At 65.2% G+C, this 17,377-nt stretch overlaps 6 protein-coding genes across 6 annotated transcripts; 5 read left to right on the top strand and 1 right to left on the bottom strand.

The window, feature by feature from the left end:
• Positions 1-23: 23 nt before the first annotated feature.
• On the top strand, positions 24-4,003 carry CHLNCDRAFT_143342 (hypothetical protein; the record flags this gene model as incomplete). Its single annotated transcript, XM_005849910.1, has 11 exons — positions 24-120; positions 301-479; positions 641-871; positions 1,091-1,235; positions 1,447-1,943; positions 2,007-2,096; positions 2,222-2,341; positions 2,788-3,051; positions 3,235-3,326; positions 3,508-3,668; positions 3,822-4,003. Coding segments are annotated over 11 exons (2,058 nt in total), but the record flags the coding sequence as incomplete, so codon positions are not given.
• Positions 4,004-4,620: 617 nt separating this feature from the next.
• Positions 4,621-6,858, top strand: CHLNCDRAFT_143341 (expressed protein; the record flags this gene model as incomplete). The annotated part of the gene is made up of 9 exons (XM_005849909.1): positions 4,621-4,644; positions 4,771-4,838; positions 4,929-5,059; positions 5,169-5,260; positions 5,346-5,612; positions 5,711-5,759; positions 5,850-6,040; positions 6,138-6,287; positions 6,631-6,858. The coding sequence occupies 9 exons, from the start codon at positions 4,621-4,623 to the stop codon at positions 6,856-6,858; spliced, it is 1,200 nt and encodes a 399-aa protein (XP_005849971.1).
• A 646-nt stretch (positions 6,859-7,504) lies between these two features.
• On the top strand, positions 7,505-10,637 carry CHLNCDRAFT_143340 (hypothetical protein; the record flags this gene model as incomplete). The annotated part of the gene is made up of 10 exons (XM_005849908.1): positions 7,505-7,680; positions 7,880-7,926; positions 8,094-8,197; positions 8,364-8,555; positions 8,746-8,890; positions 9,134-9,187; positions 9,528-9,614; positions 9,764-9,999; positions 10,189-10,262; positions 10,388-10,637. The coding sequence occupies 10 exons, from the start codon at positions 7,505-7,507 to the stop codon at positions 10,635-10,637; spliced, it is 1,365 nt and encodes a 454-aa protein (XP_005849970.1).
• Positions 10,638-10,816: 179 nt separating this feature from the next.
• Positions 10,817-12,656, bottom strand: CHLNCDRAFT_143339 (hypothetical protein; the record flags this gene model as incomplete). The annotated part of the gene is made up of 5 exons (XM_005849647.1): positions 10,817-10,892; positions 10,946-11,131; positions 11,268-11,425; positions 11,582-11,776; positions 11,898-12,656. The coding sequence occupies 5 exons, from the start codon at positions 12,654-12,656 to the stop codon at positions 10,817-10,819; spliced, it is 1,374 nt and encodes a 457-aa protein (XP_005849709.1).
• A 902-nt stretch (positions 12,657-13,558) lies between these two features.
• Positions 13,559-15,740, top strand: CHLNCDRAFT_143337 (hypothetical protein; the record flags this gene model as incomplete). The annotated part of the gene is made up of 9 exons (XM_005849907.1): positions 13,559-13,803; positions 13,898-14,125; positions 14,244-14,330; positions 14,411-14,502; positions 14,591-14,637; positions 14,748-14,880; positions 15,134-15,337; positions 15,489-15,553; positions 15,729-15,740. The coding sequence occupies 9 exons, from the start codon at positions 13,559-13,561 to the stop codon at positions 15,738-15,740; spliced, it is 1,113 nt and encodes a 370-aa protein (XP_005849969.1).
• A 52-nt stretch (positions 15,741-15,792) lies between these two features.
• On the top strand, positions 15,793-16,555 carry CHLNCDRAFT_143336 (hypothetical protein; the record flags this gene model as incomplete). The annotated part of the gene is made up of 2 exons (XM_005849906.1): positions 15,793-15,889; positions 16,011-16,555. The coding sequence occupies 2 exons, from the start codon at positions 15,793-15,795 to the stop codon at positions 16,553-16,555; spliced, it is 642 nt and encodes a 213-aa protein (XP_005849968.1).
• Between the last annotated feature and the right edge of the window lie 822 nt (positions 16,556-17,377).

The raw sequence follows: 17,377 nt of genomic DNA, 5'->3' as shown, positions 1-17,377 counted from the left end.
CGCGTGGCGGTGGCGGCGTCGAGGCGGCGGGCGACGAGGAGGCGCTGGCGCAGCTGCGGCCGCTGCTGGAGGTGCAGGATGAAAACCTGGTGACGGGGCGCATCGTGGCCATCACGGGAGGTCAGTGCTGACTCGCCCAGGCTGGCTGGGAGAGGGGGCCCTCCAAACTGCTGGCTGGGAGGGTGGGATCTCCCACAAGCCATGGTGGAGGCTGCACGTTTGCTGCCGTGCCTGCTCCAACTGACACGAGTATCACCGGGCCTGCCTTCAACGACGTGCCTGCGCCTTGCATCCTTGTAGGTGACCCCGACCGTGCCGAGCAGCTGCTGCTGTCCAGCTCCCGCCCCACCGCCGCCATCGAGGTGCGGCGCCAGCTGGGCCACTGGGATCGCGCCATCGAGCTGGCTGAAGAGCTGGAGCCGCATGCGGTGGGCAGCCTGTCGCTGCTGCGGGCGCAGGCACTGGAGGCGGATGGGCAGGTGGGGATTCCTGAGGGTCTGCTCTTATCACCATACGAGCAGTAGTACTGCAAGAATGTGCAGCTGTTGCTGCTGCTCGCCTTGCCCGCCTCATTCGCTACCATCCACTCACACGCAATGCTCCTGCTGCTGCCGATGCTCCTCTTGCCGGCGTGCCGCAGGTGGGCGCAGCCATGGCTTTGTACCAGCAGGCTGTGGCGGAGCCAGACCTCGTGACGGGAGGTGCCGCGGCCGCGTACCAGCGCCGGGCCGAGTGCGAGGCGGGCATGGCTAGGTGCAGCATCCTGCTGGGGGATGTGGAGCAGGGCATGGAGCTGGCAGCGGCCAGCGGCAGCGCCGACCTCGTGCTGGAGTGCGCTGCGCTGCTGGACCAGGCGCAGCATGCCAAGGAGGTGGGCTGGGGCTGGGGCTGGGGCTGGGGCTGCGGTGTGTGGGGGTGAATGTTGGGGTGTCTGTAGGTGCGTGGAATTGTGGGGTGGTGGTGGTGGCGGTGGTGCCTGTTCATGTTCAATGCCATTTTTGTATTAGAGAGGCTCTTCAGGCTTCGCTGGCCTGCGCCCTTTGCCAACAGCCAAACGTACGCCGCTCCTCCTGCGTGCCGCCGGGTGCAGGCGGGGCAGCTGTATGCTCAGGCGGGGCAGCCCGAGCGCGCGGCGCGGCTCTTCCTGAGCTGCCGCGAGTTTTCACTGCTGGATGGCATGATGACGCACGCCGGCAGCCCCGAGCTGTGGCTCAAGTATGCCCAGACCAAGGAAGGTAAGGCGGCAGCAGCAGCGCGGCGGCGGCCTGCGGGAGAGTGGCGGATGGCGCATCTTGGCCATGCCCCTTCTCCCCAAGGCTGTTTCCTTGCTTGCCAGCACTGCTGCCAGGCGAGGATAGAGCTCTCTGCCAGTCATTTTGTTTCTCCTGCCACTAGACAGCTACCCAACCAATCCCCTACCATGTTTCTACCCAACTACTCCTGCAGACCTGGGCAGCTTCCGAGATGCCGTGCATGCATACGAGCAGGCGGGCGACATCCCGGCGGCAGTGCGGGTGCTGCTGGAGCGCCTGGAGGATGCTGACTCAGCCGCCCAGCTGGCACAGCGTGCGCACAGCGCGGAGGCCAGCCTGGCGGTGGCCCGCCACTGCGAGCGCAGCGGCAGGCTGGAGCTGGCCATGGAGCTGTACTGCACCGGAGGCAACTGTACCGCAGCTTTCCTGCTGGCCCAGCGCAACGGCTGCATGGCCGCGTTTGCCGACTGGGCGCGCCGCCACGCCAGCGCCGAGGCCGCCCAGCTGGCGGCCACCCACTACGAAGTGGACAAGCAGCTGGCGCTGGCCGCAGAGCTCAGCGCGCTGGCGGGCAAGCACGAGCACGCGGCCCGGCTCTTCATCCAGGCAAGCGCAGCGCTGCCCTTCTGCCAGCACATCTACTCCACGCCCACACCCGGTCCTCCAAGCTGCCACCACACTCCGCTATGTGTTGGCATCGACGGTGCACTGGCGTTTTTGGCTCGTTTTTGCCCACCCCGCTCACTCGTGCAGGCCGGTGGCGACTCCATCGCTGCCGCCATCCAGCTGGCTGGGGACGTCAAAGAGCCCGCTGTTGTGGCGGTGGTGCTGGAGCACCTGCAGGTGCGGCAGGTGCTGTCTTTCGCCGATCACCAGGTTCAGGCAGGGCCGCCCTTCAGCAACACCCATGGGTATGTTTGGTGATGCACGTTGCTTGCTCTCTATGTGTCCATCGTTGGGCTCCGCAGGCGGTGGATGCTGTAGGGCCCGCATTGCTGGAGCTCCACCTCAGGCTGGGCAACAGCGAGCAGGCCTGCGCGGTAGCGGTGGCCCGTGCCCAGCAGGAGCAGGCGAATGGCAACTACAAGGTTGGTTGTGGGTTGTTCTGGTTGGGGTGCAAGGTTGGCTGGGAAGACATGTGGTGGTGCTGGGGAGGGGTGCGTTTGGTGCTGGGCAGGGGTGCGTGCACATGCAGGCTGTTCCGTGGGCTGTCCTTATCGTTAGGCCGCCCGCTTTTAGCCCTGCGGAGAGCAAGAATTTTGCCTGCTGGGTCCCACGTGGGCTGGGGCTGTCTGTGCCACCCGCTCCGGCTGGTTGGCGGCTGTCAGCGGCCCGGGCACGGGACCGCCAGTGCCAGGTTACATTCCAGCTGCTGCTGCTGCTGCTGCCTTCTGCATTGTCAGACATTTTCTGTGTCCGACAGGCACAGTGCACTGCCTCGTAGTGGTCCACTGCCACCACCGGCCTGCTGCTGCCATTGCCCACCTACATGCTGCACCCCAGGCCCCTCCTCCCCACCTGCACACACACGCAGGTGGCACGGGACCAGCTGCTCCAAGTGTGCCTGCAGCTGCAGCAGCACGGCGCCGCCGCCACCCAGCCCCTGCTCTCCGCGCTGCACCTGCTGCACACCTACCTCCTGGTTCGCCAGCTGGTGCGGCAGGGGGACCATCTGGCAGCCGCCCGCCTGCTGCTGGTGGTGGCCGACAGCATACAGGCCTTCCCCAAGCATGTGGTGCCCATCCTGACGTCTACCGTCATTGAGTGCCACCGCGCCGCGCTGCACAGCCCCGCTCAGGTGGGCCGACGGGCTGGGACGGCGGCCCGGCGGTGCTGCCAGTGCTGCCAAGGCCCGCCAGATCCCTGTTGATCCTGGGGAGGATGAGCAGTCTGCCTGCCCCCTGCCTGCTCACAGCTGCTTCACACACCCACTACCATCACCACATTACAGCCTCTGTTGCGGTGCTGTCGATGCGTGCAGCGCTGGGCGGCGGTGCTGACTGACCAGCATGCCGGCCAGGTGTCGGCGGCCTATGCCAAGAAGATTGAGGCAATCGCCAAGCAGCCCGCCTGGTGGGTGGCCGGGTGGCTGGATGCCGCAGCGTGGCCGTGCAGACTTGGCATGGGGGTGCGGCAGGCGGAGGCGGCGCAGTGCTGTGAGGCCAGGGAGATGTGTGCCTGGGGGGCGCTTTTGGGTTTGGAGATAACGGCGGTCCTGGCTCTTGATGGCGCCATGGTAGTGCTGCTGCTGCAGGACGGCCGACGGGGAGCTGGCAGAGCCGCTGGGCGACTGCCTGTTCTGCGGCGCCGCCGGCCCCGACACCAGCCTGGCCTGCACTACATGCCAGCGGGCGCTGCCGTTCTGCGCCGCCAGCGGCAAGCGCATGCTGCTGGGCGACTGGAGCGAGTGCCCCAGTGAGTGCTGCTGGCTGGCTCGCTGGCTGACGGTTGAGTGCATGCTTCTGACAAGCTCCAGACGCCTTCCAACCAGCCGCGGATACTCAGACGCCGTCCTATCTGGCCGCACGCTGCGCTCCACTCCTCCGGTGCCCCTGCTCCACCCCGCAGGCTGCCACTTTCCGTGCCGCGGCCGCGACATGACTCACGCAGCCTCTGTGGAGCACGCGTGCCCGCTGTGTGAGGCGGCGGTGGAGGTGCACGACGTGCGCCGCATCTTTGACCCCATCTCCCACTGCCGCCGCACCGTGTTTGCGGGCATGCTGGCGGGCAGCCGCAAGGAGCGGCCGTGAGGCGGCGGGCGGCAGGCAGCCTAGCTATGACTTCGCCCCCTCAAGCGTTGGAATCACGCTGAACTTGAACCACTGTTTGCTCTCTGTTCACAACTAACACCTCTTTCAAATGATACGTCCTCTCCCCAGCAAGCTACTGTAATCGGCAGCACCAGAAGGACAGACCCATGGCTGTTGCGTTGCATTCTCCGCGCTCTACCGCCGCTGTACTGCGCACACACGACAACCCTGTCACGCCGGAGAAGCGTGCTCACCTGCGCTTTGTGAACCTTTCGTTGCTCACCTGGGCCCTGTCGATCGACTCGGCGGCATCCAAACCAGCAGCAGCAGGTGCAGCAGCTGCAACTCCTCCGCGACTGACACAGGCCACTAATTCTTCCAGTGGAAGTCCTGCCGGAGGTGCATCCCGTACGCAGCGACGTGGTGGTGGTCGCGGGTGTGGGGAGGCTGTGTGCTGTTACGCAGGTACTTGCTGTGTTGTTTACACCTGAACCAAAATAATTTGTGCGAACCAGCAGGCGCGCCAGCCGCACATCCGTCTCAGAGCCGCGCCGCCGCGAGGCAGCTGCGCGCGCCAACCAGCCCGGCGCGCGTGGTTCCCGGCTGCTGCAGGCATCATGGTGAACCCGCTCGATCTAATGGTGCCCATGGGGCATCAGCATCGTGATGGGGCACTGGTGCTCTAGTTCCCTCCTGGCAACGTGGCGGCAGAGGGTTCAGAGCACACCGCTAAGCGGCCCAGGACTCGGCATGCTGCTCACCTGCAGCAGCAGCCGCGCCGCGTCAAGCTGCCGGTCTGCACGGCCCTGCTGGCGACGATGTCGGAGAAGTTCCGGTGAGGGAAGAAAATAACTGCCGCCTCGAGAATTCAGCCAGCATGCCATGCATCCACACCGCTCGCCTGCCTCCCCTTTCCCCTGCCCAGGGCCTGGATAGAGCACTGGCCAGTCAATGCTGCGAAAGAGCTGGTGGTGCAGTGTTGCGACGAGGCTGAGGAGGCTGTTTATCAGCGCCTGGTGGCCTTCATTCACAGCATAGGCGGCGAGGTTCCTGAGGGTGCGCCAAGCGTCGGAGGGTGTGGCTGCCAGCTGCCAGCATCCTCCCATGCGCATGGCCTCACCATCAAGCAGCGCCACGCTCCAAGCAAACTTGTGCACTGCTGCAGGCTTTGAGGCTCAGGTTCAGCTGCTGCTGCTGGCGCGGGAACATGCGGTGGAGGTGGCAGTGCTGGCCTGTGTGCAGCAGCTGCAGCAGCAGGTGAGCTGTGCTTTGATCGCCAGCGCTGCTTCTGAATGCCCAACACCATCGTATGTGAGAAGTGATGCCTGGGTGCGTTGTGCAGGTGCCGACTATGTCTGCCACGCCATGCCTCACCCTGTTGTCAGTCCTGGAGACTGGCACCTCGGGCCACGACCAACTTCAGGCCAAGGCAGACAAGCTGGCGGCAGCTGCATGTGACAGGTTGTGCAAGCTGCTGGTGGCAGGCACCTCCATGGCTGAATCTGGAGAGCAGCAGCAGCTGCTGCAGTATCTGGGACCGATGCAGGTCATGCTGAACAGCGAGCGGCGGCGCAAGTTGTTTGCCCGCATCCCATTTGGCCTGCTGCGGGTGAGCCAGCACCTGCCTGATGGGCTTGCAGGCACATCAGTGTCTCTCGCGGCTGCAAGACTGTGGCAAGAGGCTGTGCGCTTGCCCGAATGCCGCAGGATTGCATTTTTGCTGACGACAGTGTGGATGCAGACACCGAGACCACAGGTTGTACTGCTACTGCTGCTAAGCTGGCATGTCCGGGCCCCAGTTCTAGCTCCGACCTACTCACTCGTCCACTGTGCACACAACCTGCAGTGCTGGCGGCCTTTGCCTACTGGGCGGAGCGCAACATTAAGGCCACCGACCCAGGCGCCAGAGAGCGCATCGCCACCATCTGCTGCCGCATCCGCTTCCCAGCCATCCCAGTCAGCGTGCTGTGGAACTACCACATGCGGCACGAGTTCATGCGCATCTTTGATCCCGACAAGGCGCTGCTGTTCCGAGCGGTGAGGCACCAGCGTTTCTGCTTGCTTGCACCTCTGCTTGCTTGCACCTATGCTTGGTTTCACTCACCTGGCCTATTTGGCTGTTGCATGGGTGCAGGTAGCAGAACCATCAGTAGCTGCAGCTTGGCAGGAGCTCCTTGCAACCGGCGGCGCAGCAGACACCCTCGTGGCCAACTGCGAGCGCTGGTGGACGCCGCGCCCTCATCTGCTGGCAAGGCACTCAAAGGCAGCAGATTTTGAGCTTCAGGTGAGTATGCCAATGCATGTTTCGTTGCCGGGCGGACTTGCCGACAGACTGTCCTGAGTGTAGCCGAAATCACCTGCCTGCAGGCTACACGCCCTTCAGGCCCCTCTGTGTACACAAACCCTTGTTACTGGGGGGGTTACTATTGGCGAGTGAGACTGCTGCAAAATGATGACAACTTACACATTTACCTTTACCCATCAATTGACTACGCCTGCAAGGGCTTCCCTGATTTTGACAAAGGGAACCAGGGGCTGTATGGCATCAAGGTGCTCTGAGAAACATGCCTTTTCTCCGCAAGTCATTTCCTGTGGTTGTGTTTCACCTGGCCCTGCTGTTGCTGCAGGTGAAGTACGCACTTCAGCTTTGCGCCTCTCAAAGTCTGGCTGTCAAACAAGGCACCAAGTCGTTTTTGCCCAGTGCCGGATGCGGCTCTGGCAAGCGTACTGTGAAGAACACCTCACAGCACGGCGGGCAGCCCATCACCTGGGATGGCTTCTGGGCGGAGGACTCCCGCTTCATGCACAATGGCGCCGCCCGCGTGCGCCTGGAGCTGCGAATGCGCCGCAGCTAGCGCCAGGCGAGATCATGCTCCACAGTTAGCGCCAGGCGAGATGTGGAGTGTGCGCAGCACTTGCTTGGGTGACGGCAGGAAGCAAAACCAACTCGTCGGCAGGAGGCGGCGATGGCTTGGCTGCAGTCCCCGAGTAGGACCATCTTCTGTACATCAAACACCATGTTGATTTTTCTCGACGTGTAATACATATTTGCCTGAGCCCCAACGGGTGTGGAGGCAGACGGCAGCTGCGCACAGCCAGCGAGGCGCGGCCATGTCAACTCAAACGGACGCCATTCCAGCCAAACCGTAAAGCTCCAGCACTTGTCGCACCCCGTCATTGCTTGCTTTGCGAACGCCCAGCCCAGAAACGCCGTTGAACCTCTTGTTTGCTGCGGTGAGCGAGCGGCTGTGCGGCGCGGGGGGGTTGACCGCAGGGACTGACAGAGAGGGCTTTATGCAGCGACTTTGAAGGGGGTGATGCCGCTCTAGAACTGTGCCGACCGCTGCCGCCGCCACACGCCCACCCCGCTGCTCTATTGCCTGGCCTGCAGGTGCCGCGCTGGCCTTTGTTTCCCTGCAGAATCCTTTTTGTATTAAGCTCACAGTCGGCAGCACTGCATCCAACCAGTTCTCCCCGCAGACATAGCAGGCCGCCAGCCGGATGGCTGGCCGGGCGTCGGCGGCGCGGGCCGCCAGGCGCCACCTGATCGCCACCGGCGTCGGCTTCACCGCCGCTCTGGCGGTCGCCAAGGCCTTCATCGTGCCCCAGTCCGCGGAGAGCGAGGGCGCCGAGGGCGACCAGAAGAGGGAGCTGAAGCTGGTGCAGGTCGTGTTCAGGTGCGCCTGGCAGGCTGCTGGTGCTCAAACCACCTTGTCCACCTTGTGTGATTTGTGTGTTTGATCGATCCGCCTGCCAGCCTGCCGTGGTGCTGGCAGCTGGCGCAGCGCTGGAGCCAGGTCTGCCGCGCCTGCAAGGGGCACGGCTGCGCTGCACCCGTCCCCAACCGGCCGTCTAACTTTCTGCCTGGTGGTGCAGGCACGGTGCCCGCACCCCGCTTGGGCAAAAGTACTGGCCTGAGCTAGGTGGGTCGCGGCCTGCGCCTCAGTTGCCGATGAGCTGGCAGCTGCTGAGCTGGCACGCACATGCAACTCCTCGTACTAAGGGCGTCTGAGGTGCCTGCCCACACCTGGCAGCGCTGGGCCGCTCACGCCGCAGTTCTGCCACCCGCTCTCCTGCCTGACCGGTGCAGGCCCCAAGTGGGATGTGTGCGGCAAGGCCTATGATGCAGTGCCGGTGAATGTGCTGGCGATAGATGGCAGGCCACGGCCAATCAATCAGGACGATGAAAAGCAGGTGATTTGCATGGGGGCAGCCGCCAGCCAGAGCCTTACAAGAGCACCATGCCCACAGCAGCTGCTCTCTCTCGGCGCATTGTTTGCCACGTGCCCTGCCTTGCCCTGCCCTCCCCCGCTCGTCCCCGTCCAACCTGCCTGCCCGCCTGCCTTCTCCTGCGAAGCAGGTCAGGCAGAGGTACGAGGGCGGCTGCTCCAAGGGCGAGCTGACGCTAGTAGGGCAGCAGCAGGCGCTGGCGTTTGGGCGCTGGCTGCGCTGGCGCTACCACTTGGTGCACGGCGTGCTGCCGGGCGCGCACGCCGAGGGAGTGGTCAACGCCCGCACCACAAACTACTCGCGCACCATCGCCACCCTGCAGGTGGGCTGGCGGTGTGTGTTGGTGTGTGTGTGTGTGTGTGGTTTGGCTGGAGCTGGTGGTTGTGGCTGGGCGGGCTGCGGCGATGCGGGGTGTGGTCCACGGCGGCAGCCTCCTGGGTTGCTGCTTCCAGCCCAGCTCCTCGACCGCCAATCGTACGGTCCTGCCCCCACGAACCACCCCTGCTGCGCAGGGGGTGCTGAGCGGGCTGTTCCCCGGCACGGCACATCCCATCACGGTGCACACCACAGAAGAGATCGACGAGGTGCTGTACACCAACGTGAAGAGCTGCGGCAGGCTGCACCAGCTGATGCAGGACCTGCACCGGCAGCAGCGAGGTGAGGGGGCTGCCCGTGGATGGCATGCGGCGCTTGGGGTGCAGCCAAGCGTCCCGCGGGGTGGAGAAGGCTTAGTCAGGCGCTGGCTGCTGCTGGCTGGTGTGGTGTGGAGCGGGGCGGAGATGCAGCACCTCGGGCTCTCGCTGCCTGGGCTGTTGGATTACGCGCTGCTGTGCCCTCCCCTTGCCGCTTCCCGCTCGATTCCCGCCCGCTCGCCCGCCTGCGTCCCCGCCGCCGCCGCAGAGGCGTCGGAGCTGGGCGCCGACCCGGCGGTGGAGGCGGGCAGGCAGGGGTGGCGTGGGGCCTGGGGCCTGCGGGCCGACAACCCGTCAGCTTTGTGGAACTGCATTACGCAATTGCCCGGCAGCAGACCCCCCGGCAGGGAGGGGCCCCCGGGGAGGGCCAGGGGAGGGGTGTGCTGAACGCCCAGTCGGGCCCTGGCCTTGCTCTTTCCTTTTCCGGTTTCCGTTTTGGCTGATGCTGCGGTGCTGGCTGCCTCTGGGACTGCGGAGCGCCTCCCCATCGGGCGCGTTTGCTTGCGATTCCGGAGCAGCTGCAGTGCCGCCGCCCGAAAGGTTAAATTTCAGAGCTTCCGCCGCACCTTGCCACCCACCCTGCCCCGCGCGGCTGGCTGCAGGCATGCGGGACGAGCAGCTCCTGCGGGACATCGACCGCCTGGCAACCGCCCGCTTCATGCACGTCATCGCGCCGCACCCCGACACAGGTCTGGCCTGATTTGAGGGCATGGGCCGGGGTTGGCTCGCCTGCTGCGGCTGCTGACTGACTGCACGGGCGGCACACGCGGCACCACCTGCCCCTGCCTGTCAACCTGCCGCTGCCTGCCTGCCTGGCGCCGGCGCTGGTTGGCTGCAGGCAAGACTCACGAGGTGCTGCGGCTGGGCATGGGAGTTCTGATGGAGATGATGGTGCGGCGCATGGAGGCGGCGGCGGCGGGCGAGGCGGGGGACACCCGTATGTTCCTCTACTCTGGCCACGACAGCAGCCTGATGCCGCTGCTGGCGGCGCTGGGCAAGCACGTGGAGGACTGGCCGCCCTACCTGTCCAACCTCACGCTGGAGCTGTGGCAGCAGCCCAGCGGCCAGCACTTTGTCAAGGCAAGATTGGCGGCGTGTAGTGTCTGTGGTGGTGGTTTGTGTGTGTGGTTGTGGGGGACGAAAGGTGGGACATGCGGGCGAGGCGGGGAACTCCAAGCTGGGGTTGCATCAGGGCAGTTGTGACTAGCCCTAGTCTGTGCTGATCCGGTATGTACTGCTTGGCTTGTACCGCCTGTCCCGCAGGTGCTGTACAACAAGAAGGAGCTGCCGCTGGAGGACCTGTGTGGGGCACCCGCGTGCGAGCTGCAGCTGTTCAAGTGAGGCCCTGCCTCTGCCCAACCCTGTGCCTGCCCCCCCGCCCAACCACCCTTGCCATGTTTGAGCCTGCTGCCTCAATCTGATGCGCTTCTGCCACTCATCTGTCCTGGGCTGCGCCGTGCAGAGAGAAGGTCATCGGGCCTTACCTTCTTACCAAAGACCAGCACCAGAAGGAGTGCATGCTGCACTTCTTGCACGATAAGCCGGCTGGAGAGCACACAGAGACGGAGGAGGTGCAGGTGGGCAGCTCCTTCCAGGAAGAGGCAGACCCAAAGGCGCCCAGCGGCGGCACAGCGGTGGCAGCGGTGGGCAAAGCGGCGGGCAAGGGCAGCGAGCAGGCCAACCCGCTGCAAAGCATCGCAGAGGAAGTGTGATAGCGGGACGAGGTTGTGATCGCTGGATTGCAATCACCTGAACTGCTAAATAGCTTCAAGAACCTTCTCGCCCAGCACTGCTTGATTTTTGCCGGCCCCGCTGCTGCTTCACTCAATTGTTGCTGCTCAGCAGCATCCATTTTGTTTCCATTTTCATTTTGCATTGTGTTGCAACCCAATCACACAAATGCACGCGTCCTGGAGGCGATGGCTACTCGGCAGACGGGGCAGGCCGACATGCGCTCGCTGCACGCCCTGCACACACACACAAGCACACACCACAGCAGCACAAAGTCGTGGGCATCCACTTGTGCTGCTCTATTCCTGCCAGCGATGCAAGGCGTGCAGCGCTAGCTTGCCTGCAGATGAGGTGGCCGCAGTTGAGGAAGGTATCCCGCTGGCTGGCCCAGCAGATGCCGCAGGTCAGCTGGCTGGCGGCGGAGGCCTCCAGCTCGCTGCGGGCCGCCTCGATGCGCCGCTCGGTCACGATGTTCCTGGTGGCGTTGTGTGTGACACATGGTGGCGGTTGGACTGGGTGGAGACAGGTCCAGGCACTGGCAGGGCATGTGCCCCTGAGAGTATTGACAGAAAGCCTTACTGTGTTCCCCAGGGCTCAAGAGAGCGGCCCACCTGAGCTTGGGCACCGCCGCCTCTATGGTCCCCACCAGCTGCTCCAGCTGCCCCAGATCCTGCGCCCGGCACGCCTCCTCGCTGCCCTCGATGCACCGCATGCGCGCCGCCAGCACGCCGTGGTCGAGGCGCAGGCCTGCCAGCTCGGCTTGCACCTCCTGCACGCAGGTGGTGATGATATAAGGCAGGAGAGCTGAGCTGATGTGCACGTGCGTGTGTGGGCTGCAGGTGGGTGAGCTGGTTGGGATCTGGTGGTGGTGGTTGCGGTGGTGCACTAGCGACCTGCATCTGGGGCCCAACGCCACCCCTCCCACCTGCAGCTGCTCCAAAGCCTCCTCCTTCTCGCCGCCCTCCAGCCGCAGCGACAGGCGCAGCGCGGCCGCCTCCTGCTGGCAGTCGTGGGCCGCCGCCGCCGCCTCCTGCTGCTCCGCCTCAAGCAGGCGCACCGCCGCCTGCCGCTCCTCCAGCGCTTCGCCCCGCTCCCTCAGCAGCGCCTGCTGCCCCGCCGCCTGCGGCCAGGCACCGGTGGCGGCAGCGGGCGTCGACTGTGTGTCTGTCACTCGGTGGGCAGCGGAGATAGCTTCAGCAAGTTCGTGGTGGGCCGGCGCTCCACACCACCCAGCCACCCACCTGCTCAGACAAGTCGTGCAGGCGCTGCTCCAGATGCGCCAGCGCCGCCTCCTGCTCCCGCATCACACCCTCCGCAGCCGACCTGGCCTCCTCTGCCTGCTGCTGGGCCGCCACCAGGCTGCGGCAGTCGCCATCCAGCGCCTCGAGGCGGCCATCTGCCTCCCGCAGCTGGGCCAGCAGGGCGGCCCTGCCCTCCTCCGCCTGCTGCCGCTGCTGGCGCTCCGATGCAGCTCGCGCCTCGGCGGCGGCCGCCTCCTCTCTCGCCCGCTGTGCCTGCTGCCGCAGGCTGCCGTTGCGCAGCTCCAGCTCACGCCGCGCCTGCACCGCCTCCTCCACCTGCCGAAGCCACGAAGCCGTCTCTCGCTGCTCCTGCTCCCGAAGCTGCTCCACCTCTCCCTCCCTGGCCCGCGCCACCTCATCAGCTTCAGCGAGCTGAGCTTCCACCTCCCTGCGCTGCTGCTGCTCCAGCTCCAGCTGCCGCCGCTCCTCGAGGAGCTGCTGCCGCAGTCCAGCGGCATGCTCGGTGGCGGCGGCCGCCAAGCAATGGTGCTCATGCAGCTGAGCAGCCAGCGCGTCTGTCTGGCTCCTCGCCTTTCCCTTCTCCCGCGCCAGTGCCTGCTCAGCTTCCTTCAGCTGCTGCCGCAGCGAATCAACCGCGTGCTGCAGGCCTGATGCCCTCCCCTGCTCTAACTCCAATTGCGTCTCCAAAGATGCCAGCTGCTCTCGCGCCTGCCGGGCTGCCGCCTCAGCCGCCTCCATCGCCGCCACATGCCGCTCAGCTGCCTCCTGTGCGGACACTGCCTGCTCCTGCGCCCTGCGAGCCTGCAGTGCATCCCAGCCCAGCATCAGTTACTGAGGTGCAATGGTGAACTGCTGAGCAGCCATCAGTACCTGGTACCGCGCCTCCCACAGCTGTCCCTCGGCTTCCCGCGCCCGCCCCCGCTCCGTCGCCATCAGCCGGTCTACCAGCTGCCACAGCTCGTGCCGCTGCCGCCGCGCCTGCTGCACCGCCGCTTCCGCCTCTGCCACCCCGGCCTGCGCCTCCAGAAGCGCCTGTGCCGCAGGGCGATGCCCCTGGTCATCTGTCGCTGCCGAGCGCTGCTGCCCCTGTGGGCTGCTCGGGCACAGAGCCGAGGGCAGAGGCCCGGGGCTGGAGAGACTGCTGTCGGAGTGTGCTGCAGTACTGGCAGCAGGCGAGCCGCCCCGGTCAAAAAACTGCAGGTGCCGCTTGGGCACTGCGGTCGTCTGTGGTGGCGCTGAAGCCCGCCCCGTGGGCAGCGCCCGCGGGGTGGCGCTCTGCTGCGTGGGCAGCGCGGCGTCCACCGAGCCTGGCCTGCTGACGGCTGCCTCTCCGCGTCTCAGCAGCAGCTCCTGCTCCGAGCCCGGCCGGCTGGCGGCTGCCTCTCCGCGCACGGCTGGGGTGAAGGGGCCCTGAGAAGGGCTGGTGCTGGCAGCCGAGGCTGCTTCGCCTCCAAGGCTGCCAGGCTGTGAGGGGTGCTGCATGGCCATCAGCCTGGGAGTGAGGGCCTGACAGAGTGCCTGGAAGCAAGGAGAACTTGGCTCACGTGTCGCTGGGAGACTTTCCATGATCATTTGGGCGCCTGCACATCCACAGAGGTCATGTATAGAAGAGCTGGGCAGCAACTGCTCAAACCCTAGCCATGCTTGCTGCGTTTGGGGGCGAGCAGGGTAGCAGCGTGCAGGTCGTGGAGCCAGCCACCCCTGCAGCTGCGAGCGCTGCAGCAGCAGGCAGCCGGCAGCAGCTCGGGGGCAGCGAGGGACAGGAGCCGCAGGCGGTCGATGCCACCGAGGCGGCGGCGGCGGCTGGGGCGGGCGCGCTGCTCCCCAGCCAGCCAGCCTGCCTGGACGCACCAATGCACCTCATGCGAGTGCGCAGCATCCCCAGGTGGGCTGCCCAGCCCCACACTGGCAGTCAACCCCTTGCACTGGCGGCGCCCTGCTGAGTCGCCTCCCCGCCGCGCACCGGCCGCCGCCTGCAGCTGGGCGAACGCGGGGTTCCTCGGCGCCTCCCTCTCCAGCCTGGTGTGTGGCAACATTCGGTGGATCCTCATCCAGAACGCCATGCTGGATCTGCCATGGCTCCTCTCGGCGTGTCCAGACCTGCACCGAGCAGAGCGCATCTTGCTTGTCAGCCACCGCCCCTGGCTAGCGAAGAAAGCAAAAGTGGAGGAGGGGGCCAAGCCCCGGACGCTGCAGGCTAGAGAGCGGTGCGCGGAGGCTGCGTTGACGTGCCGTGCTACACCTGAGACTACACCACAGGCACCACAATAACTGCCATGCAGTACCATGCTTGCCGAACGCCCAGCTTATGTGTGGTGGCTGCAGGAAGCTGGCGGACGTGCGGGCCCTGGGCCTGGAGGACAGGGCGTCGGTGTACGAGCCTGCAATTGGCGGCCACGGCACGAACCACAGGTGGCAGCGGCACAGTGCAGTGAGTGGGATTAGAGATGATGTGCACTAACGTGCGCTCCGCCGCTGCCTACACGCTGCAGCAAGTTCTTCCTGGTCGACTATGAGCGGGGCATGCGGGTCATTATCATGTCAGCGAACGCAGTGTTCTCAGACTGCAACAACAAGACCCAGGGTGCGCTGGGCGGCTGTGAGATCATGCCGTGCTCCTCGGCCGACTTTTTTGACGAGCCTGGCTGCTGCGCTGCCTCCCGATGCTGCAGTGCTCTTCACCCAAGACTTCCCTCGCAAAGACGAGCAGTCACCAAAGGTGAGTGCGGCCAGGCAGCACCCGTCCTGGACCTTCTGCACTGCGAGCAAATTCCTCTTCGGCAGGAGACTGTTGCCTGCCCTGCGTACCCCTCCGCCTCCCTGGCGCAGACGTCAGCATTTGAAGGAGCCCTGGAGGCATACATACGGGAGCTGAGGATGCCGTGCGGGCCCACCCTGCACTTGGTGCAGCTGATTCGCAGCTGCGACTTCAGCGCGGCCCGCGGCCATCTGGTGGCATCAGGTGTGCCTGCTGCTGCTGCTGCTGCTGCTGCCGCTGCTGCTGCTGCCGCTGTGGTTGCAGAGGCGATTCCGGGCGCAGGGGGTCAAGCGAGCTGTTAAAGGGCCGCTGTCACGTTTTTATTCGCCTGACTAGCACCTTGTCAGCCGCTTGGTGCCTCCTCCTCTCCCTCTCCCTCCACCTGATTGACACCCCGCCACGGCCTTGCTGCCCCTCCTGCCTACCTGCCCTTGCCCCTCCCCTGCCCACCTTGCAGTGCCCGGCAGGCACAAGGGCGCTGACCTGCACAAGTGGGGCCACATGCGGATGCGGGCCGTGCTCTGCCAGGAGGCCTTCCCCGCCAGGTTCAGGGGCGCCCCGCTGGCGGCGCAGATGAGCAGCCTGGGCCTGCTGAACGAGAGGTGGCTGGTGCGGGAGTTCCGGTACAGCCTGGCTGCCGGCCTCTGCGAGGGCGGCACAGGTGAGGAGCAGGTGTTGGATCCCCGTTGTAAAGGCGCCGGCATGGGAGCATGCTGATCATCAGAATGCGTGTTGGTGCAGCACATCACATCAAAAGCACACTACAGCACAGCGCATGGCATGGTGTGCGCCCTGCCCTTGTCTCTGTGCAGACGTGCTGGGACTGCCAGCAAACGGCCCCTTGGGGCTACAGCTGGTGTACCCGACAGTGGAGGAGGTGCAGCAGTCGATCGAGGGCTGGATGGGCGGCATTGGTGGGCTGCCGACCCCAGCGTGCAAAGTTGACCAGCCATCCCTGCAGCAGTATTATCACAGGTCCGTGCCTGCTCAACTGTGCATGTGTGCTTGCCCTTGCCCCTGACCTGCTGCTGCTCTTCTTCTGCTGCCTGCAGGTGGACGACTAGGCCCGACAGGCGGCACCGGGTCGCGGCGCATCCCAGCGAGCGGGAGAGGGCCATGCCCCACAGCAAAGCCTACCTGCGCTGGAGCCATGGCGACCACGGTCCAGAGATCGCCTGGTGCTATGTGGGGTCGCACAACCTGTCCAAAGCAGGTGCTATGCCGCCTGGAGGGGTCGCCGCAGGAGAAGGGCAGCCTGGGCCTGTCGCATTGCCTGGCCTGCTGATGGCTTGCCAGTATGCCCCGGAGATGCTGGCTGCCTCCCCCCCCCGCAGCGTGGGGCTGCCTTGAGCTCGACGCCAGCCAGCTCCACATCTGCAGCTATGAGCTGGGAGTTCTGCTGCTGCCGCGCCTGGAAGCGGCATACCGCACCTCCCGCTGGTGTGGCTTCAGCTGCACTGGCGGGCAGCCTGGAGCTGCAGCTCCCCGCCTGGCACAGGCAGCGGCAGCAGCGGGAGCAGCAGGCACTGCAGCAGTGCCCAGTGTGCGCTTCCTCCAGTGGCGGCAGGGTGACAGTCAGGCGGCAGAGATGGTGCAGGGTCAGCTGGGCGTGCCGCTGCCCGTTCCCTTCCATCTCCCGCCCGTGCCCTACCAGCTGGGGGGCCCGGTTCGAGATCGGGTTTGGGCTGTGGACACACCTTGGGAGGGCCTGGATAGCTGGGAATGCTCTGTGCAGCAGCCCCACGGGCGAGGAGCGCACTACGGCCTGCTGGAGCAGGACGATTGGAGCGATGCAGCATACCTGGATGAGTTGTATGATGAGCAAGTGGAGTGGCTGCGCCGGGAGCAGCAGCGACCGACGCAGCGCCGCAGGCTGTAGAACGACGGCCGGTTCGACTGAAGCAGCGCCGATTAACTCTCAATCACGCGGCATGAAGTACCAGTGCCATCCAGCAGGCAGCACCTCGGCCTGTAGAGAGGCGGCGGAGTGTGCGACAGCCATGTGTTGCCCCCTGCAGGTAGGCCTCCCGGTAAGGATGTGCCCCATGATGGGCATGATCAGGTAGGCCTCCCGGTAAGGATGTGCCCCATGATGGGCATGATGGCCCCCCACCTGGAGGGTCATTGGGGACATCATCCTCAATCATGCATCATTCTCCCTCCCGTTTGTTCTGTTGGCATCCCAGCAACCGTAATACGCTTTTCCAACGAACTCAACCCCCATGAGCACACATGAGCATGGTGCCCAGTCCGGCAGCAAGGCTCTAGGTCCAACGCCGCTATTGAGCGGTGCAGCTAACCAAGCTAAGCAGCTGAAGTCGCGCTTCAACTCGTGGGAAAGGTTTTGTGAAGCACATCCACAGGCGCGCGTCGCCATCGCCGTTCAGTCAGGCTACTCCCACGAGATCAAGTTCTTTTGCCATTCCATCGTGTTCTGGGAGGAGTTCAAGGACTTCTTCACTGAGCGGTGCGCCGCCGCCGGCAGCCGCTCCGAGCGGTCGCGGCTGAAGGGCGAGCTGGGCAAAGCAGGCATTGATTTCAGCAAGTTTCTGGCTTTGGCAATAGACCTGTGGAAGGCAGAAGGTGTTATCTCTCAGTTACAGGCAGATGTCATGATCAAGCTGGCAACGGGCACTGCATTCGACACGGATGGTAAGCCGGGCTGCCTTTGCCCGCTGGCATGCCTCGCTTCTCGCCTCTC

Source organism: Chlorella variabilis, assembly GCF_000147415.1.
Source record: "Chlorella variabilis unplaced genomic scaffold CHLNCscaffold_5, whole genome shotgun sequence".
NCBI classification, from domain to species: domain Eukaryota; kingdom Viridiplantae; phylum Chlorophyta; class Trebouxiophyceae; order Chlorellales; family Chlorellaceae; genus Chlorella; species Chlorella variabilis.
This window is presented reverse-complemented; position numbering and strand designations above follow the sequence as displayed.